This window comes from Acomys minous, assembly GCF_964271855.1.
Source record: "Acomys minous genome assembly, chromosome: 5".
Taxonomy (NCBI): domain Eukaryota; kingdom Metazoa; phylum Chordata; class Mammalia; order Rodentia; family Muridae; genus Acomys; species Acomys minous.
In genome coordinates, this window is record NC_140494.1 from 89731736 (window position 1) to 89754591 (window position 22856).

Here is a 22856-nt window from a genome sequence, read left to right on the forward strand (position 1 = left end):
TTCAAGTACTCTTGCTGGCTTTTGGTGGGACATGGTGCATTTGACCAGTGTCTGAGCTCTCCCTGGCTTGCAGGTCTGGCTGCATTCTGGCCTGGAGACCAGGAAGGAGGGAAGACAAGACCTTGGCATGGACATTAGTCAATTTCTGTCAGGAAGCAGTCTTTTCTTCTTTCTTGTGTCCTGAGCCCTGCTTGGGCTGTGTAAGATCTAGGGAAGGGCATCAGACCCCTCCCGCTGCCCACCCAGGAGCGGGTGTGCCCATGCGAGACACACTGGCATACTCACACAGATCCCAGCAGTACTGCTGTGCGGTGAGGGGGTGCGCAAGGGACAGGCTTTAACTCCCCTTGGAGTGGAGCCTTCCCAACAGGAAAGTCTCCCGGTGCCGTTCAGGAGAGTGGAGCCAATGTGTGCCTTGGAGGTGGTCTGCTGTGTGCCCAGTGAAGATTGGTGCTGATGATTCTTACCAGTTGTGTGTATGTGCAAGAAAAAAAAAATCAGAGACGCTGTCTGCCTGCTCCCATCTCGCGTGCGCTCTCTGCTCTCTCTCTCTTCTGCTCTCTCCCTCCCTTTGCAAACATTGGATTTAAACCTGCTCAGAATTCAGCACAGAGGAAGCAGCCTCGGTAGCAGCAGCAGCAGCAGCACCAGGACCTAGCCGGCCCGCCGTGCGCCACAGCCTCGAGATGTACCATCCCGCCTACTGGATCGTTTTCTCGGCCACCACTGCCCTGCTCTTCATCCCAGGTACCCAGCAAAGGAGGGTGTTTTCTCTCTCTGGGCGATGGTGCGGTGCGCACGCTGCTAGGGCAGACGGGGAAGGGGGAAGGAGGAAGGAGGAAAAGAGGGAGTGCAAGAGGTATGTGAGTGAAGGTAGGCTTGCGGTGTGCACGCATCCAAGCACACACACTCCCTAGTAAGCTGGCTCAGCGGCAGACAGATGCCCACAGCACGAGATTTGCTCCCTTCTGGGGGAACTGGGTTCGAGATCTGCAACGTGCTGCAAGGCGCTGCTGGTTCTGTGAAAGGCACAGCTGGCAATGGCCAGCTGTGGTCCCAGGGGTGGCAGAAGAGGGGCTTAAACTCCGGGGTGCAAAAGCCTTTCTGTGCTGCTGTTGGGACCTGCAGCACCGACTGGCATCTGTCCCAGCTCAGTACTGGTCTATGTTTTTCTGAATCCCTGTAGATCTCTGCGTTTCTGTTTCCTGTTTTTTTTCTTCTTTCCTCCTTCCTGTCTTTTCTCTCTTCCCAAAGCTCTCTCCTCTTCTCTCCTCTCCTTTCTTTTCCTTCCTTCTGAACCTTCCTTTCTATTTTCACTTCAGTCCCTACCTCCCTGTATGCCTTCTTATCCTTTTATGAATTCACTACTGCATTTTTAAATTTTTATTTTTTTATTTTTGGTCTTCACACAATCCTTCTAGCACCTCTTGTCCTTTCTTTATCCTTCCACCAAATGGGCAGATTGTGTTTTTGAAATCCAAAAATCTCCCACTTTCTCCTCCCTACTCTTGAAATGACACCAGAGACATATATTTTCACTAACCGAATTGATGATCAGTCCAAGCCCCAGGAAGGTTCGGGAATCTAGGATTGTGAGAGTCCCTCCCTACCTTCTCATAGCACTTACTTGTTTGGGGAAAACAAATCTGCAGTGACCCAGGTAGGATGCCGCAACCCTCCCCAGTCAGCCTGCTAGACTCCGAGCAGAATCCAGTACATCTTAATAGGGTTGGTAATTGCATTGGAGCCCTCTGCAAGCAAAGGACCATGCCCGCAGGCATCTTTCACACAATGCTGAAGGGGCTGGGAAGGCTTGCCAACATTTTAGGCAGCATCAAAGGGTCTCTTGGTCTAACACACTAAAGCTCACCCGGTAGGGGCATTTCTTCCTTTCTTTTATTTTTTTTTCTCTTGTTGCAAATTGAGATACATGTTTTCCGTTAAACATTAGCTTGGACCTAAATTCCCTTACATATCTACAGACAAGGATGCTAGAATTCTTAACCCTCACAATCACAGGTAAAGCACATAGTTTTTCATTTTGTATTCAGAATCCCTTGGTCAGGTCCTCCCCCCCCCCCTCCTTTCTTTTAAACACAATTCCTAAAAGTACTTCTGAGCTACCAGAGGAAATTAGAAAAAAAATTTAAACTTTTATGGAAGAGAAAAGAGGGTTGAATTTTTTAAATGAAAAGATATTTAATGTATAATGTGGTATCACTATAGATATTAAATAAATTTTAATTAATTTGGAAATTTTATAACCCCCCCACCACCACCACCAAGTTTTGGATTGTACTTTTCTGAGAAGAGATGGCTTCTGAAAACCAAGTTCCCAGATGTCTTTTGGGACTGGCATGTTTGGAGAAGGGAGGGTGTCCCTTTTCCTCTTCTGGGGTCTCTAGTGTACCAGGGGGAGTGGAGAAGACCACAGGCAGAATCCAAGGCACAGTACCTGCTTGAGACTGATAGAGGGAGCCAGGTGGGCGCTTCTGGCCCACTGTGAAAAGATGAACTTTCCCAAGAGTCCAGGAAGCTTACCACAGGCTAATCACTCCTTCCACTGTGCATCTGGGGCCCTGGATTAGGGTCTTCTTGAGAAAGGGGTGAGAAGGATGGGGGAAGGACATACTAAGCAGGGTCTCTGTGTCCCTCGTGGCTGTCCTAAGGCCAGAGAGTGAGTGAGCCCTGTGACACAGTATACCTTAAAGGAAACTGGAAATGGGGTGAGACTTTTCTCTAGGGATATCCTAGTACCCTAAAGCACAGCTTGCCTGTGCTTGGGGGAGCAGCAAGTCCTGGCTTACAGCAGCTTCATGAGTGGGGCCTGCACCTCAGTTCTTGAACCCTGGGTGTGAGGGTAAGGGTGAGAGGCCAGCTGCAGTTATTTGAGAGAGCAAGATGGACATGGGATTAGGGTTGCCTTTGCACCAGTAGGCACGTTCTGTTACCTGTGCTGAGGGATGCTCTGACCTGAGGGATCTGGAATAGGGAGGAAGAAAAGTTGGTGTAAGTGGACCGAAGGGGAAGAACACACCCAAGGCCTTCAGCAGGATCTGAAGCCGGAACCTAGCTGCACCGGAAGTCCTGTGGGTCCTCTCTTCTCATTTCCTTTACTTACTTCACTGTCTTCAGACTTTTGTTTTGTTTTGTTTTTTCTTTGTTTCAGATCCTGCTTTCCTTCCCAAGAGGTTAACACCAGCTCGTTAGCCATTTACTCTTTCAGCATGTAAAACCAGGCTAATGTGTTCAACGAAACCTTGACCTGGTTAGGCCTCCATCCTATAGCATTCTGTAGCTTCTTATTTCTTTGAGGGGAAAAAAAAACACCTTTTCAACTCAGAATCATTTTCAGGTTAATGCTGTTGTTGCCTGGTACTTCCCAGGAGAGACTGATGTTCATAAATTGTTTTCCTAGGCAGAATCTCTAGGGCTGAAAGACAGTTGCAAGGGGCAGACTGTTGAGCTCACATCCAAGACAGGACAGGGGAGGGGATGTGGTTGACAGTATGTCATGCTAAGATGCACAGTTCTGAGACCCTGGGCATCCTGAGAATGAAGGGCTGAGTTGGTTGTCCTAGGTAGAAGGAGACATTAGGGGTTATGATAAGAAGATTTTGGGGTGTGTGTATGTGTGTGTGTCTATGTATGTGTATGTGTGCACATGTACATGCATGCACAGCGTGGAAACCTAGGCCCCTGATAGGCAAATGTTTTCCCGTTGAGCCACATCATCAGTCCAAGGAGTCTTTATGACCTTGAATCTGTGGACTGATGGGAAGATAAGTAGGATGAAGGAACAGGAAGGAACAGGACCTTAAACCTGCTGGATCATTGCACCAAAACCACCTAGGGAGAAGAGCTCGGACCAACATGAGAAGCCCATCTTAGATAAGAGCATTGATAAACACTGAGCATCCCAGGTCCTTCTGATGACTTCCAGTCCCATTTCTTTAGTTCAAAACCATTGTCCATGGAATGCAGCATTTGGGTGAAAATTCATCTTCCATCTTCCTGTCTTAGCTCTGAGAAGGGCACCATGGCCATGCAACAGGGTTGGGGGAGGGGTAAGCTTTAAGAACTATAGTCTTAAGTCACTGAGGGAAAGCCTAATTTTCCGCTGTGTAGACCTTTACTCCTGTGTACCCCCTCTACCCCTAGGTAGTCAAGGGTCTTCTTCTCTCCCATGCACTGAGCGGGGACTTGCTGTCAACACAGGTGTACACATATCCGTGAACCTGAGTTTGTGACCTGTCACATCTTAAACAGGCTTCTAGTCATCGGCTGTCAGAAAGCCTTGGATTTGGCAGGAAAATTCCCAGCGGCTTAAGATGTCCTCCTCTTTTGCAGGTCCCTTTCTTCTTTGTATATTTTACTTGGCTCTTGGCTCTTTGGACTGAGAAAAGGCATGAGGAACTTTTAGGCAATTTTGATGACTTCTGTCCTCACTCCCTCCCAGTGTTGAGAAGCCTGGAAGGCTGTTTTCCTGTGTGAGTGGAACGAAGCAGGAGAGTGTCAGCCCCAGATCTACTAAAAGTTAGGACCAAGGTCTAGACATCTGATTAGTGAAAGGCTTTATCACCCTCTTGCCAATACCTCCTTCCTGCCCCAGCTATCACGTGGTTTTCAATCCCTTTAAATGATTGGCATATTAATAAGGTCAGCCCACATCTTGTTGTCATTCAGCACTGGCCAGTGACAATAGCAGGCACTTAGAAGAAGACAGATATTACCTGTCTTTTTAGTGGTCTGGAGCTGGGCGGCATGAGATCAATTGATGGTCCCAGATGGGCTGAGGTTCCTGTGTATTGCTCCAGTCTTATCTGCCTCCCTCAGCCCCAGCCCTAGAGACTGGAACACTTAGGAGATGCTTTAAGTCGCTCACACCTGCTTGCACCTGTTGTCTAGTCATTCCAGCATCTGCATCTCCTTTGTCAGCCACCGGAAAGCACACCTATGCTCACAGCTTTAGCTTTGCATGTGAGCTGCATGGGCCAGGGCTTCAGTAGGCAGTTTCTCTCTCAATGGATCTCCATGCCAGCCCCTGTGCAATGCTAAAAGCTGAGAAGTGACAAGGTTTGTCTCAGAGCCTCTTAGAGTACATGGCGTTGGCTCAAGGTATTCCCCTGGCCTCAACTTGCCAGTCTGTAGAATGGATTCCAGTTATGTATGCCTCTTGTTTCCTAGTAGAGGAACTCCCAAAAACCTAGATTAGATGCTAGCAAGGAAAACGTAAGAACTGTTATCATAATAGAACTCATCCCAGCCTCTGACAACACAGCAAAGGGAGAAGGATGCTCATATGTAAGTGACTAGAAAACAGTGGTCCTCACTGTTGAAGAAGGAGGAAGACAAGATGGAACTGTACTCACTCCTGTATGTCTTTACCATGGTGACAAAAATGAGCAGAATACAATCCCCCCATTCCTTTATTCAACAATGCTTTATGTAGGATCTGATGAATTAAGACACCCTCCAGCTTCAAAACCACAAACACACCAAACTATGAAGTCCTTTTCCTTTTTCCTTCTTTTTGACCCCAGGGAAGAGGTATACTGACTTGGGGTTAGGTTTCTCTGCTGTGTAAAGCTGGTGGCGTGCACAGGTCTTTACTCTCTGAAAGGGCTGCTTTGCAATGTTTTTGGTGATGAGCAGGGTACGAGGAATTATTCAGCAGCTTTGAACAGGTGGATGTTTCAGCAGCACAGTCTCGGAGCACCATGCGCTTGTGGCTCTTCTCAGCCTGTGGGCTTGCCTTTCCTCACCTTGGCTCCCTGACTTGGGGTCCCTCAACCTGCTGTCCTGTCCGGCATGTGGATGGTTGCCATCCATCTGCAGCTGCCTGCAGCTGGAGAGAGGGGGGCAGATAGAAACCGACCCACTCTTCCTGTCACTGAACTCAAGTGTCAGTCCACAGATGGCCTGTGGCTGCTGACAAGCCCAGCTGTCAGGAATAGTGGGTATTAGCACTTTTGGATGTTGAGGAAACCATCCAGACACGGAGGCTGAGCAGGCTGGTGTCACCTTGGGATGGCTTTGCTCTGCTGTCCCACTCCTGATGGTGACCTCTCAGGGTAGTTCTAGGTCTTGAGGCTATCTGTTCTTTCCATTGATGCCAGGGTCAGTAGCCCGAGCCTTAGAATGTGCTACTGATTTTGCAAAGCCTTAATTGACTGTGCCTTGCTTCGGGTGGGGTGATATGATAGGAACAGACACAGTTCCAGTAGCTGGACCTCGGATCATTCAGAAGCCCATGATTGCAACTCTGGGAGTGGGCAGAGGGAAATTCTAACCTAGAGGAAACTCTAACCTACTGTGGTTACTTCCCTGTAGGTGTGCAAGCACACACATCACTGTGAGCGCTTCATCATCCTCTAGCAATCACAAAGTCACTCTTCTGCAGAAACCATGCACACATATGCAAACATGCACACACTCACAGGAAGGCTTAGTTTAACTGCTCTCACAGTCTTAGCCACGGCTCCTCACAGAAAGCAAGCCCATCTGCCTCTTGTGGCATGGCTTTGCCCTTCCTAGAACACCAACTGAAGCCTTTGGCCTTGGGACTGTTCCTATTGGCACATGGCAAGAGCCTGTTATACATGGCCATTCATGTGTGAATGCTTCCTGGGCAATGTAGAAACTCGATGTACAGCCACCCATGCTCTTCTGAACCCCAAAGCTAGTGGGCACCAGAGGCAAAACTTCCACTTGTCTCTCAAGGTCCTCTCCTACCCAGAACTCTTGGTGCCCAGAGGCTGGGACTCCCCTGCAGCCACTAAACTAACTTAATTAAATGTTTGCAAAATGCTTTGAGACACCCCTGGGCAATGTGCTGGGAAAGTGCAAAGCATTATCATTATGAGGCAGCACATTGCCTTTAACAAGCAGGGACACTGTGCCGAGAGACCCCTGGAAAGGCCGAGATGAATCGATGCATCAGGACACAGGCCATTGATTGGAATGGCTGCTTGCATGTTCCTGGGAAATGATAAGTGACACTTGAATAGAGCACTGAAGCCCAAGGTCTAGAAAAACCAGAATATTGGTCATTTCAAGGGACAGAGACTCTGAAATGGTCTGAGTGTCTATTCTTGAACTCTTGTGGGGTTTTTTTTGTTGGTTTTGTGTGTGTGTGTGTGTGTGTGTGTGTGTGTGTGTGTGTGTGTGTGTGTGGCAAATTTATAATGCTGTTTTACTGCACAGTTTACTAATGAACTCAGTAAAGAGAATAATTGTCATATGCTTTATGAGTTGTCTGGGAAATTTACCTTTGCTTTTATTTGTTGTTTAGCAAAAGACTGTGAGATATCACTGGAGTGTATGGACTTCCAATTGTGTGGAGTTTACAGGGGGGAAAACCCTTAAAATTAGACAAATCCTACAAGGCTGCTATCTGGTCCTGCTCCCTGCTTCCTTTTATGTTTCATACCCTCTTCCTTCCTCTCCGGCCCTTGGCTTTGGTCATTCTGGCCCATCTTAATTCTTCAGAAAAAGCTTTTTTTTCTTCCATCTTCAAAGGCTCTACTCAAGCATAGAAGTTCTGATTTTCATATATATATATATATGAAATATATATTTCCATTAAACATCTTTTTCTTGTTTCAGAGTTTGGCAAAGTATTACTTTCCCAAAAGAACCTTCTTGATGCTTTAAGGTAGACTAGGCCTTGTTTACTATGCAAGTTCCCAGTACCAGGCTCCTCTTTCCAACATTGTGAGTTTATGTCTCTCTTTCTTCAACATGCTGTGGCCTGTAAAGCTGCAGCACTCTGTTCTCCATCACCACCTCATTCTCTATCAAAGTGGCAGAGAGTAAGCGCTCAGAATGTTTCCTGGGTGAGAGAATGAGTAGTTGAAAAATTGGGCCATGAATGAGGCGATAGCTAAACTCAAAGCAGTATTAGGTGTCATATTGCTCTGCATATCCTTTTGACCTATCCCTCCCTGAACTTTCAAAAACATTTGTGGCCCTGAGTTGTACTGGCTAACAGTTCACTCATTTGTAGAGTGGGCACGAGGCTTGGGAATGGTTTGGCTAGTGGCAAAGTGGAGATGCCTAGAGGATGCTCTGGTATGAGTTGTCATTCAAGGCTCATGCACATCAGTCCGCACTGGCATCCGCCACCCAGACAAAATCACAGCTCAGTGTTCACACTGCAAAGTTGTGAAACTAGTAACATCTCAACAGACACGCCTGAAAATATGATGTATTCTGTAAACATGGATGGGGTCCTGAACTGGCTATTGGCCAAAACTGAAATGAGTCAGCATATTTAGCCAAGGCATCTGTTAGAAGGACCTCAGTTACTTGAAATTTAGAGCCATGCCCCTGTGCTAATAACTGAGAACTGCAATAATACAAGAAGGGATTTTGTCATTCACAAGACCAAGATGTAAAATGTTGGACTACGGATATAGAAATGCAGGTGGGTGGAATGGGGTGGGGAGGTGGGAGTAGGGGGAATTACACATGACCAAGTGGTGCTCCAACAGGTTGTCATTCCTATGGGGAAGGTAAAACTGGGCACAGCAAGATAGAAGAGTTGTAAGGTTGTATTGTTTTTGTATGTAGTCATTTTCATAGTTTCGTCTGTTTGCCAGTGCCGTCACATCACGGTTGTTGGGCTCTGGGTGACAGAGGTCTTGTTCTGTCAATCTGTGGATGCTTCACAGTGCTAAGAACATTCATTTCTTAGCTATATTATTAACTCACTCAGTGATTACTATGGGGCAAATGTTTAAACTAAAACAGTTATGGTTCATCTGGGTTTGTAGCCCAATGCTTTTGGTGCTTGACTAGAATGCTTGGAGCAAGAGACACACATGTTTCAAACCAACACCTATATGATTGTGAAATCACAACCCAGACAAGGATGAGGGTGGGGGATACACTTCCATGATTGCCTATAAGGAGAGATGATCTTACCAGCAAGCTCTGTGACAGTGACAACTGAGTAAAGACCTGAAAAGGCAAGGAACAGAGATGTTCTAAGGCACAGGGAAGGGAAGGGGCTGTGTGTTGATTTGAATAAGAATGTCCCCTATAGGCTCCTATTTGAATGTTTGGCTCTCAGTTGGTAGCCGGTTTAAGAGGGATTAGGAGTTGTGGTCTCATTGGAAAGGTGTGTCACTGAGTGTGTAGGGGGGTGGGGGCTCAAGGTTTCAAACGCCAGTCCTAAGCCCAAACTTGCTCGCTTTCTATTGTGCACTTGTAGATCAGCTGCTCCCTCAGTACCTGCCTGCCTGCTGTGGCCCTTGCCATAATGATCATGGACTAACCATGTGACACTGCAAGCAAGCCCCAGTTAAATACTTTGTCTTATACGCTGCCTTGGTCATGACATATCTTCATTGCAATATAAGAGTGACTAAGACAAGTAGCACAGACAGAACACACAGGGTGCCTGTGAGGTCCAAGCTCTATGCCAAGAGTGGGGAAGGGCCAAGAGAGGGCAAGATGATGCAGAAATTTTGAGTCGTGGCAAGAAACGACATACATTAACCATCAGTTCACAGGCCTTGAGGCAGGCATGCATTAGCACACAGGCTCACATAGGCATAGGCAGACTGGCACGCAAGCTACAAGGAAATACACGTTCATATCTACAGGCAGATACACACAGAAAGACTGGTGAAGATGGAGGCAAAGGCCAATGCTCTAACTTCTGACCTGAGAGCTATACTTATATAAAACCTACATAAAGGTGGCGTCCTTCCAGAAATAGTTATGTAACAGATTACATCACTGTTTACTTTTGGATTCCCCAGACAACCAATGTCAGCCATTTTGTTGCTGACACACAGCCCGCCAACATGTCCAACCTCAGCCATCTTGGCCAATGCTGGAGATCTATACCAGCATCATAAACAAACAAACAAACAAACAAAAAACAAAAAAACAAAACAAAAAACAAAAAACAACCATAAACTGGCCTGGTTAGTCTTCTGGTCCTTGCAGGACCTCAGCAGAAAACCTAGGGGTTCATTATGCCACCTCAGTCCCTTCCACAAGGGTCAGAAAATGAAAATAGTTTCTGAAGGCCATTTTGGTTTTAATTCTAGAAGTGATAGACCGTGACTGATATGACTCATGTGATGGAGTGTGGATCTTGGTTTATATCCTTCAGTCTCATTCCTGTTGCAGAGGGCAGGATTGATTGAGGATGGATATTGCAGTTACGAGGCCATTGACACATCTCATACAAGAGTAGCCATATCTTAGGCCTCGGGGAGAGTTGATCAGAAGCCAGGCATGAAACTTCCAGTCTTTAAAGAAATATCATGGGTGACTTACAGAGCGTGTGGAGCCTGATTCTAATAGTAAACCCATGGTCAGCACCATAGCCCTTGGCACCTGTAAGGCTACTATCAGTGCCCTGGCATGGGCCCTCTCTCAGCTGATGTATGGTCTTGCCATAAAACATAGAGGTCCTGTAGGGAACAGAGAAACAAACAGGAATAGGTGGTGTTTGGAACTCCACCCTTCCTAGAAGCATACCAATTTCAGCCCTTAACTCATATCCATAAAGTCCAGTGTGTCCCCAGACTTCTGAATATATAAGAGATGACAAAGTTCTGGTTGTCTTATCTATTGTATTCCATCTTAGCTTTTCCTCTGGTAGAATCCAGACTGTGATTAGAGGAGCTTTCATCGGACCCCTGAGTGGCTATGCACACTCTAACTAAGCTATACAACATCATTATGATGATATCAGAGTATGAGTAGCCTTCTTCCAGGCTGCCCATGCCAGGGACCTTCTGAGCAGAGCATGGTATCCATAGCTTCCTGAAAACATTCTTAGGCCTTTGGAAAGGGACCTTAGAGACTGTCTAGTCTGTCCCTTCACTGAGGTAAAGGGAGGCTGAGAATCTTCTATAAAGTCACATAGTCAGATAGTAAGTAAGGGCTCTGTGGAAAATAGATCTTGTGCTCTGTTTGGAGTCGTTCCTGTCTGACAGCAGAGAGCAAATCTAAGACTCACCTCTTAAATTGATAATCTGTTCAAAGATACTCCCTTAACTGTGGCTACTCCATTCTTTGTTCTTACTCATGCTAGTGCCCGGATGAAACACTATGGGACAAGTTAATTCAATGGAAAAACCCAAGGATTAGGGTCCTGGGTCTTGGGCAAGAAGCACAGCAGAAGCCTGGTTTCCTGTAGAATAATGACCCTTGCATTTGAACTGGGAGATGACTAGAAATGCATGGCTCCTTGGTAAAGGGAAGTATACGCTTAGGGTAGTATAATGCAAAGACACAAGATTTGTGTTAACCTGCTTGGTCTACACACTATGACAGCTGCTGGCTTTTATCATCACTACGCTATCACAACATCTCTTTAAAAAATGTGTTTGGCATCAGAACTGTACTAAACCAAGAGAAAAATTTGTACTGAGAATCCTGTGGCTTCTGTGCTAATGATTCACGGTAGACGCACACGTACACACACTTCACATGCAGATGGATCCTACCTGGTCTATAACTGAACAAGCGAAAGAGCCAATCTTCTTCCCTTTCCGTTCTCACCATCACCTTCCCAATCAGCCAAGGGGAAGCAGGCATGTGAAGATGATAGCTGCAAGGAGTTGTGGGTAAATGCAGAATGAGAAACAAGTGTTCAAATTCTGAAGCATGCCAGAAGGGATTGGATGGGAGGATGAGACACCATGGTGATGAGGCACAACCCCTAAGGGCATTACCATTTCTACATTGACAGGCTTAAGGAAGCCTGAGGCTACTCTGAACAAGCCAAATGGGTTCTTCTGAACAGACCAGTGCCAAGGGATTTCCCGTATTCTTCAGTGAGAGGAGGGGAATGCTGGAAGAGCATGGCAGATGGAAATAGCCCATTAGCTTGCAGGCTACAAGAGAAACTGGGGTTTCCTTAGGAGTCCCCTGGCTTTATCCCATGGAGAGGATGGTTCCCAGTCTCACTTGGCACTGGGCTGGTTGCCTCTTTGGGTGAAGTCCAGATGGGAAGGAATGATGAAAAACTACTACTGAGCTTTTGAGATTCTGCATCCACATTTTCTCGATGGCCCCATGGTGTCTGGGAAGAACATGGGCACTAACAACTGATGTCAGCTTATGCACATAATATCTGAAGGATTCATCCACTGATGGTGATGACCCAGACAACTGTTGCTCCCTTCTGCCACTTAAATAATCTTTATTTAAAGCAGATGATTAATTATCCTGTGCCCATCTTATGGGAGTGCTGACACAGTATGTCCTGTCATGGCCTTTGGCTTTATTACTCCTTTTTATATAAAGCTAGTGAACTTAGGTAAATGCTTTAAGGTCTCCAAGGTGCTTACTTCTCAGCATGAAATAATGGGGTAATATCAACTGTACCCAGAAAAGCCTCATCTCTCTGCAGTTCCTGGTAGCCACATCTTATGTATCTTGGCTAAGTCAGTGACGTCTGGGAATCTGTCTCTCTTTCTCTGATTTTCTATGGCAGTGGTGGAAACTGGTTGGAACTGGAAGTGTGACATTCACTCTGGTTCTGAAGCAGGCAGCATGGTGGAGGAATGCCTGATGTCTCTTTTGTAGGCCTGAAATGGGTTTGGTTTGCTTCTGTTCCCATGGAGACCACTGTAAAGTATTTTCTGTTTTCTCAGCTGAACTACTTGGACCTTACCAGAGAATGGGGACTTGGCCATTTGTGAAAATGAGAGGCATGGCCTGGGTATAAAAGGGCTCTGACTTACAGGCTAATGTCAAGCTAGACCTACCCTGTGGCTAAGTTCCAGGCTGGGCTTGTCATCCTCACTGAAAGCAAAAGTCCAAAGAGGAGTCAAGGGAGATAGGAATCTTTTGGAAAGTTGAAAACATTTCAGATGTCCTGGGTATATGCTACAGAGGGTGCTGATCCATTCCACCACGTATAGGTTGATTAACACATCCCAGAGATTGAATTCCTTTCTGCTCAAGCCCACAGGAGACCACCCAGTATCTCGGGTCCTCGTGACCTCTTCTATGTTATGACTAGCTTGAGTCTGCAGTGAGAATGGTTCAGGTAAGAACAGAAATGGGGTCATTTATGGAACTGTGCATCTGCCTTGCTCTCTGCCCTAAATCCAGTATGTTGGTTAGTAGTCTTGGCCTCCCACAGTTCCGAAAAGGACCCTGGCATATTGGTTTAAGTGAGACCCCATGTCACAGCACTGTCTGGTGGGCAGCAGTCTTCTGTAGGCCTTGGCTGTGGTCTGGGTACCTGGAGATGAGTAGAGCCCATATACCCTAACTACACACTTAGGCCAGTCTTGGCTAGCATCAGATGTGCACCCGCTATTGGTCCTCTTTGGAACGACAATGTCTCCTGGCTTAGATTTTCTGGGAGAGTATCAACTCTGCACTATACTTTACAGTTTGGTTTTTAATTGCTCAGTCTCCCATATGCAGTCTCCATCTCCATGCATTGCAGACTGTGGATGTGGTCAAGCCTTGTCAAAGTAGCGGAAGCTTCTAGAACCCTATCAGATGTGGCTGAGCATAGTTGATTGAAGTTAGGTTTTCTGGACAATTTATCTGCTTGCAGCTTAGGATTAAAGAAACAGCTGACATTTCTACCCCATTAGTTTTCTATAAGGACCACTGAAGTCTATGTGCCTGGGAAGGCAAGAGAATTTCAGTAACATAGTCCTGTCTTATGCCTTCGTTCAAGTGCAGAAGCAATGGAGGGGAGTTCAGAATAGGGAAAAAAACCCAAAGACAGTGTGTTACAACCTCCTTTTCCCCCCCATAAAATCATCTTATGTTCTCTATTTCTCTTTATTTTCCATTCTTGTGGCTATTTTGGGGGTGGTGGGGTAGTGAGAAGTTGGAAGAGAAAGACTGTGACTGAGTTTTTCAGTGCCGAGAACACACTTGCTATTTTCCTGCCCTTCTGGTGTCCCCAGTGCCAGTTCAGAGCATGCTTCACCAGCGCTGGCCCTCTCATTTAGGCCCACGATTAGACTTATTTTGTTCAAATAAATTAATACATATGAACTATCTTAATTACTTTATTAAGATTCCCTACAGACTCTTCTGTATTGCACTGAACATTAGTGACGGACTGAAGGGTCCATGGGATGGCAGAAGGCTAGCCACAGTACAAGGACAGGAGGAATGAGGAAAGGCCTCACAGCCAAAGACTGGCTCAGGATTCCTCAACCAAAATGCTTGCTTGGGGCCAGGAAGGCCCTGAATTTAATTTAATTTTAAAATTTGGAATATTTGCTTTTGTGCTATGAGATTATGAGGGTAGAGAAAAACCCTAACCATGAGTGGTTTATGTTTTACATACATAGAGTTTACAGGAAATTTTATGCAACATGTTAAGTGCACCTGAATTTTGACTGAGGCCTGTCACAGGAGGTCAGGTGTGGGGTGCCACTTGAAGTGCAATGTTGGTATTCTAGACATTTTTGTGATCTAGGGTACTTTAGATTTGGGGTTTGAGGATTAAGTTTGCTTATTAGGAAGCACCAAGGCCACCCAAGCAGGAGGACTTCCAGGACTGAGAAGGGACTGAAGAACCAGTCACCCAGCATAGAGCCCTAACAGCACCAGCCACCAGAGCCCGCCTGTCTTGAGGTGGAATGCCAGATTCCAAGTGACATCCACTTCAGGACAACTATTACTGTGCAAGCCTTTGCTTGAGGCCTCCCTGCCTTGCAGTCTACCCTCCTAACCACCTGTGCACATATGCTCTTATACCTATCATCCACCAATTTACACATGTGATGTAGCTGTTCAGACACCAGGCACCCAGGCTCCTTTTAGAACCATGCACAACCCCCCCCCCCACCTAACCACACACTTGTTCACACTCACGGACACCTTGTCTACCCAGTTTTCCTTTATATCTGTTTATACCCAACTCACTTAGTCACATACATGTTTACACCTGGACACACACCAGCTAGCTAGACTCCCTCCATATTTACACACACTCATGTGTATCACACTGCCAGCTATCTATGAACACACCACTCAGCAAGCTACACCCGTCCACACACATCACCCATTTAGAGATACATACTACTACCTTTGACTCATGTTCACACTACTTAGTTAGACTCCCTTACAACTTACGCTCACACCACCCATCCACCTACCTGTCCACACACATTAGCTCCTCCAATGCCCTTACATATATGCACATACCACATAGCAACTGCCACATGCAAGTACGCACACTGCTCACATATACACACATACATTCATACCCTCATGACACCTACTCCGTTATCCTCATTCATACTAACACATGCCACCACCCTACCTTACCACATACTCATGCATATGCAAATCATCTACCAAACAGCACATACATGCCACTTGCTTATATGTTCTCTCTCTCTCTCTCTCTCTCTCTCTCTCTCTCTCTCTCTCTCTCTCTCTCACACACACACACACATCACACATCCATATACACTTTATGCACCTATACAAATACCATCTACCTGTATCTACTCAGACCAACCCCTTCACACAATATACTCATATGTAGACACACATAATGCCCTCCCATTCATACATACATAACTTACCACACACCCATACACATGCACACACATACATTTATACATTTTGCTCATGTACACATTCCATATGCTTAGACATATTATGCTATCCACAAGTAAATATACCTGTATGTATACACACACAATTGAGACCCCACCCAGCCACATATACACACCACCTACCCAGAAATAGGCACAGACTCCATTCTCCCCCACACCCGTGTATATCCAAATGCCACATATGCCATACCCACACTGAACACATGTTTCATCCCCAACCTCGTTCTCTTGTTCAAAAAGAGTTGTTACAGGCCAAGGGGTTAACAGTGGCTCAAGCCAGACTGTGTCTTTCTGGGAGTGAGTGTAGAGATAATTCTCTAGCCACAAATCACTGTGTGTATTGAGACCCCATGGTTGCTGTCGCAGACCCCATTTTGTAGCAGCTGTACTGTTCTTCAACAAGACTGTCTTTGTGGTAAGAATGGGTAACTCATCCGTAGATGCAGACCAGCATCCAGAATAGTATCCCAGTCATCAAAATAACCATTGAAGGAAAACAAATGTCAAACAGTCTTTGTGAGAATTACAAGCTACGGATAGGGACCATTTATTTCAACTGCTCACGAGATTCTTCATCTCCCAAGTCTCTACTCTCTTTCCTTTGTCCAGGCTGGGCCTCAGTAGCAGCTACCCTGGACACGCTGAGCCTTGCCTTCCTGCTATAGGCTAGAAATAACCTTTAGTCCTGTCAAAAAGTCATGCTGAGGAGATGTAGAACTGCTTTCTTTAAAATTTATTAGCTGTGTGTGTGTGTGGGGGGGCGTGTGTGTTCATGCATGCATATGAGTGCAGGTAAAGCATCCCTCTGAGTACACACGAGGAGGCCAGAGAGTCCATTCTGGGTCTCTCTCTCTCTCTCTCTCTCTCTCTCTCTCTCTCTCTCTCTCTCTCTCTCTCTCTCTGGTAGGGTCTCTACTGACCTCAAACCCCACAAATTTGGCTAGATCTGTTGTCCAGTAAGCCACTGGGATTCTCCCATCTCCACCTCCTAGCGCTGGGATTGCGGGAGGCACTGCCAAGCCTGACTGTTTCCATGGGGTCTAGAGACTCAAGCTCAGGTTCTCCCGCTTGTACATAAATGTTCTTCACTGAACCTTCTCCACTGCCTCAGAGGCAGAACTTATTGAAGGGGGTATTATTAAAGGACACCAATGGAAACACGTGGAACAGGGTGAGGACAGGAAAAGATGGAGAAGGTTGTCTATCTTAAGCATAGTTTTGATCCTAAGGTACCTCAAGTCCGGCTCTAGAACTGGGTCAGTCAGTCAGTCAGGAGAATGCTGCTCAGTTCCCTGACTCTTGAGGTGTGGAAAACCGAATGCCACAGGCAGCTCTCTGGAGTCCATTGCTATTTTAGCTCTGAGGCTATTTTGCCTTTGGCCTTCTCCCAGTCATGGCTGAGTATGGTAGAGACATGACTTTCGGTCCTCATAGTGATAAGGTCTTCTCTAAAGGGTGGCTTTGATTTGAAAGCACCTGAGACAGCTCTCTAAGCTTTCCTCAGAACTTCACTGTTTTGTCTGCTTCCTCCCACTCACCTTCCCGCCAGCCTTCCCCTCACCTTCACCAGAAACCAAGCTGCCATAGCCGTCTGCCGGCCCTCCTGGCTCCTTCACTTTTCTTTCACAGTTTCTTCCCCTCACAAATGTCTTGCACATCCAAACCTGTCTTGATGTCTGGCTCTCAGAGGACGCAGACTGACACAGTGTTTCCGGGCTGACCAAGATAAGGAGGCGTGTGAGCCAACGTTGTCCTCCATATGTCAACCTTCTCTACCACCCACTCTGCAAAGCTATGCCATGGAAGCCCTGCAGGGATTGAAACGTTTAAGACCAAGAGAAGCCATTTTTATTTTACCCTGCAGGGCATAATCCCAGCCCATGGAAGCCTTGTCCTGCATTCACATTGATTAAATGGAAACATGTTTTTAATGCCTCTTAAGATTTCTCAAGTGAACTCCTTGCTCTGAACTGATCATAAAAGTGATTCCTGTCCCCTCTTGATGCACTGTTAGTTCAAGTACAACCCACACCTCCCAGCTGGTTCTCATTTTCTGGGGCCTATTCACTATCTGGTTTGCCAAGCTGGTTCTGTTATTTAGGAACATTCTGTTCTAATTGTTATGTTTTTGTGCCTTGCACTTTATTCTCCTTACATCCCTGTGCTGTGGCTCTTTTACCTCTCACACTTGCCTCTTTACACAGGACTTTTGTTTGTTGTTACAATTGTTCTGTTAGTTGTAGGATGTTTGGCAGCAACCTTGGCCTCTACCCACCAGATGCCAGTAGCACCTCTTGAATTGTGACAGCCCAAAATGTCCCTAGATATTGATAGCCAAATGTCCCCTGAGGGACAAACATCGGTCTGCAGAGAGCTGCTGTTCTGATTTTAAACAGACAGCATGGTATCTTAGCAACCCTTCTAACTGATGTGAGTTGTCTTCTCCTAGCCAGTCAGAGGTAGGTTTCTCTAGGGTATCATCTAACTTGAACTTATGACATGTGCAGCTTCCAATATGCTTCTGGTTCTTTCATTTATTTCACAGGAAAATTATTTTATCCGGAACCTGGGAGCCACTCATTGAATTCTTCACCTTTCCGGATGTTCTCTGTTGAATACTGCTTAGAAATGGGAACTTACCTCATAATGCTAGGTGGCAGAACCGGAGGGCTTTCCTCTGTGTTACTGTGTCTGGAGTAAAGCAGACAGAAACTCTTACCCTACAGTAACATGAGAATTTCAACAGACTGGTTTTCTCAGTGAGTGTGGGGGCACCATGAGCCAACCTGTTGCAGCCACTGTCCTTCAGGCCAACTCAGAGGCTGTTCTAGAAGCTTGAGGGTACTCGGGAGTAAAACTGATAGTTCTGGCAGAGTTTCTATCAGCAGATATCTAAACGCAATCTGAAAAGCAGTGTGTAAAAACTGGAAAGTTTTAGATAGGTATAAAGATCTATGCTCAGTTATGACAGTAGAATTTTGAGGTCAAGTAAGTGATGAGCCCATTCAAAGAGCCTCCTGTAACTAAGACGTGAGAACGGAGTGGTCCTAAGCATTGCAGAAGGCAGAAAGAAGACTCTCGACTAATGGCTTGCTTGTTTTCTATGGGAAACTGGTGTTGGCCGATGGTGAGACTATCTTCTACATACTTGTGTAATTTTTGCAAGAGGCGATGGCAGGCTCTCCAGGGGAAGCGAAGGCAGCAGACGCAGGTGAGCTGCAATACAGTGAGGCAGCAGGAGCTCGGGACTGGTGAAGGAGGGTGGGCCCTTTGGAATTCAGAATTATCTTTTGTCTTCTGCTCTGCTGACTGCCAGCCTCATTTCTTTGCTGCTGTGTCCTTGACAACAATAACTTAAAAAGCTAAACCGATAATCTCCGTGATGTAGCTTACTGATTAGAATCTTTTCGTGAACCATTATAAATGTCACATTTGGTTTAGGTAAAAGCTCCTTCCTGGGGCAACGACATAGAACAGGACTCCTTTCGCAAGGTCATACTGTGACACGAAGGGGCTGTGCAGTTAATGCCTGCTCAGCCCTGGAAGGTCAGGACAGTGAGCTGACTAGGAAACTCCATCTCCTGGGCCCTTAGTTGGAAAGCCAGGTCTGTAAGCGTGCTAATATCCCAGGGTGTGGTCTTTCCACACTTGTATAAGCAGTCTCATGACTGGGAAGAAAGGAGAGACAGCTCTGCTAGGCTATCTCAGGGAGGCTTCTAGATTGGGGCTGTAGCCCTGGCTGCTTTTAAGGGTATAATAGAAGACTGCCTTGTGAGGGAACCCACTGAGAACCCGGTGACCCTGTGCTTCTCCTTCTGGGAGAAGACTGGCCGAAGAGGAGTAAGAGGATGGAGGCCCCGGGCTGCAGTGTTGAGGGAAGGACAGGACTCCAGAGTCCATGTGGAAGTGTTCACATCTGTTGGAGATTTGGTTTGTGTAATTTAAACGTCAGAAAAATGATGGATGGTGCTGGAAAAATCTGAACCTTCAATAGCCTTGCAAGTTACTAGATGTTCTTGTTATGAGTGGAGTCCAACTGGGAGGAATGCTGCTTTTCTGAATTAAAAAAAAAATTATTGGGCTTCACACATTACCAGAAACATGGTATACCTCTTCCAAAGGTGAGCTTGCTCTTATAGAATTGTATGTTTATGAGCTCCAAACAGCGGGACCAACAAAATTAAATTCTTCCTTATGCCTTCAAGGATTTGTTTTAATTGGACAGCATGCTCAAATTTCAGGATAAATCTATGTTTAATTACTTATTGGGTTCTTGAAAACCATCTTACCTGGTGTGCTATTTTGAACTTACAAGATACATATATTGGTCTTGCCCTGCATTTCCTAGATAGAACTCCTAATGCCTTTGCCGACTGGGGTACTAGAAGAATCTTCTGTTCAAATATTTTGTCTTTGCCCTGGTTCCTGGCATGGAACTCCTGAGACCTCTGTGATTACCTGAGGTATAGGTGTGCAGGACATTGAGCTCCCGAATCTCCTACCATCCCCTGTGTTATAGCAGCATCTTTTGTTCTAATGAAGTGATTTGTGGTGGGATCCTGGTTGGGCTCTAGATAAGGGCTGGTTGCCAGGGGAACCAACTAAGTGATTAGATGAATGGAACTTTTATCTCCAACACTCTGACCTCTGGGGGAAGGGAGGTCCCTTAAACACTGAACATCATGATCACTGATGGCCCGTGAATTGATCCATTTTGACTACAAACACGTCCCAAAGGACAGGGTCAGAAAGCTTCAGCATGGTTAAGCAAGGAGGGGTTTCTGGAGGGTGGCTAGAGAAGACATGGATGTTCTACACTCCTTCCAACATTCCTTGTCTTGTGCATAGCTTCCATTTAGTTGTGTGCCTCTGCCCTTTGCAATATCCCTTACAAGAGCTGAACTAACACGGTTGAAGTGTTCTGAGTTCTGTGGTCTACACTCAGCAGTTCATTAAATCTAAAGAGGAGTCCTGAGAATCAGGTTTCATTGCTGGTCAGTCAGAAGCACAGGCCATAACCCAGGGCTTCCAATTAACCTCAGTCCTATGGGGCCTTTGTGAGTCTTGTGGGATTTGGTACTATCTCCAGGCAGATAGTGTTGTGAGCTGGTAGAATCATAGGGTATCCAGTTTGCTGTCCACTGACAAATTGTTTACCATGTGTATAGAAAACCTCAGCACTACATTGCAGGCCAATAGGAGTGCTGCGTGTTGAGTGCATGTGTAAGAGTAAGATTAGCAGTTTGTTTTTCTCCTACCTTTTTATATGTAACCATTCATATTTAACTTCATTCAATTATCTGTAAGCAACCATCTTCGATTAAGCACCACTGTAGCACTTTGGGATCTATAGTGAAGGCAAGACAGTTCCTGCCCTGAGGGAGCTTATTCGTTAGTGAGGGAAATGTTATAATAAATAATAAACACAACAAACATATACATCACATGGTATTCTATAACACTGAGAGTAATGTAGATAAAAGGAAAAAATATATTAGGTTATATTGCCTGTCAATACTAAACAAAGAAGCCAGGCTAGTCTGATTGGTCTCATTTTGAAGAAGGGGAAGAAGTCTGGAGAGAGCATTCTGGGAAGATGTACTGACTGGTACAGAAACACCAAGGCAGAAGGGTAATTTGTCTGGCCTAGTCAAGGAACAGGGAAAGTGTAGTGATCCAACAGAGTAAGTACATCGGAGTAGCAGAAGGAGATGTAGAGAGATAAGTAATAGGGACCTGGATACAGGAGCCATGTTGTCTTCTGCTATGGTTTGGATAAATGTCTCCCAAAGGCACATGGACTTGCTTCCCTTTTTGGCGTTACTTGGGGGTGGGTGCTGGTGAGAAATTTTATGTCTTTAGGGGGGTGTACTCAAAAGGAGTTTGTGACATGCTGGCCATTTTCTTTGGCTTTCATGGTATGATGTCAAGAGGCATGCTCTCTCACATGCTCCTTCCATGACGTACCAGGCACAGACCTAAAGGAACAAGGCCAACAGAGCATGGACTGAGGTCCCTGAAACTGCCAGTCACAATAAACTTTTCCCCTGGGAGCTGATTAAATTTCAGGGATCTGTTGAAGGGATGGGCAGCTGATGAGTGTCCTCTATACAGAGCTGGCTTTTACTCTGGGATAGATGAGGACCCCTTGCAGACAGTCAACAAGTCATGTGAGCTCACTCATGCAAAAGAGTGTTCTGGCTATGGAGCGGTAGAATATTGAACATCTAGCAGGCCATCTTCCAAACACATGGTGGTTTGGTGTAGAGAGACATCTAAGGAAATAATAACAGTGGCAGAAAATATTTATACATTGGAGGCAGAGCTACCAGAATGGCTGATGGAAATCTATGGGTAGAAAGGGTTAGGACATTTGGGTCCACTGTGGAGATGCCAGGGAGTTAGTTGATTTTGGATATGTTCTACCTAATTTGCCTTTTAGATATGTTGAGTGGTCAGTTGGATATGTGATATGTGATGAGATTGGTGTGTGCATGTGTGTGTGTGTGTGTAAGAGAGAGAAACAAAAGAGACAGAAAAACAGACACAGATACAAAAACACAGAGAGACAGAGACATTTGCACTGGACATTCACATAAGGAGATGATAAGTTCTGGACACAGCAATTCTGAAGGAGGTCAGGGAGAAGACCGCATGGATGCATTTGATCCATAAGAGTTTGTTGTTGAGCTGGCCAGAGTGAGTGGCACGCAGGCCTCAGGATATTAGTGCATGGCTACAAGTCACCAAATCACTGCCATATAAAGTAAAGAAAGTAACATGTTAAAGCCTAGGCCCCATCCATAACAGTCCCTTCATCATTTACAGGGGCTTCCTTTAGAAGTGAGGAGATACAGGGCTTACAAGTAGACTGGTTTGATCAGGTTCACACAGTAGCTCATAAAAGAACCAGTACAGAAGGGAGGCCTCATCCTCCTAGGCTAGCCTGCTTTCCTCAGGTCACCGCTCTGCTGGCTAAGACTTTGATAGAGAAATAACAGAAAATCTGACAGCCTTTCCTCTCTCTCAGTCTGACATGACATGACTTACACCACAAGCTCAGACCAAGATTCTCCTCAGTAACCTGGCAGGAGCTTTAGTAGGGTTCTTACGCTAGGAAAGTTTGCATTTCAGTAGCATGCTTCCTGCTCAGTGCTCAGGTCAGAGCTGGTTGAATGACCACAGATATGAGTTTGACATTTGAGGGGTGTGAGTTCATAAGCTAATCTTTATTGTTTGGAATTCTGAATTTAAGAGCCTGTGTACACAGCCTAACTT

At 45.8% G+C, this 22856-nt stretch overlaps 1 protein-coding gene across 2 annotated transcripts in view; it reads left to right on the top strand.

Annotated features, from left to right (window-relative positions):
- The first annotated feature begins 296 nt into the window (after positions 1–296).
- Positions 297–22856, top strand: part of OPCML (opioid binding protein/cell adhesion molecule like) — a 1121617-nt gene continuing 1099057 nt past the window's right edge. The window contains exon 1 of one of the 2 annotated variants that reach the window (XM_084781321.1): positions 297–747. In XM_084781321.1, the coding sequence (XP_084637447.1) occupies positions 687–747 (61 nt within the window). In that variant the 5' untranslated portion in view covers positions 297–686. The remainder of the gene's footprint in view (positions 748–22856) is intronic. The other variant, XM_084781324.1, reaches the window with a different exon arrangement.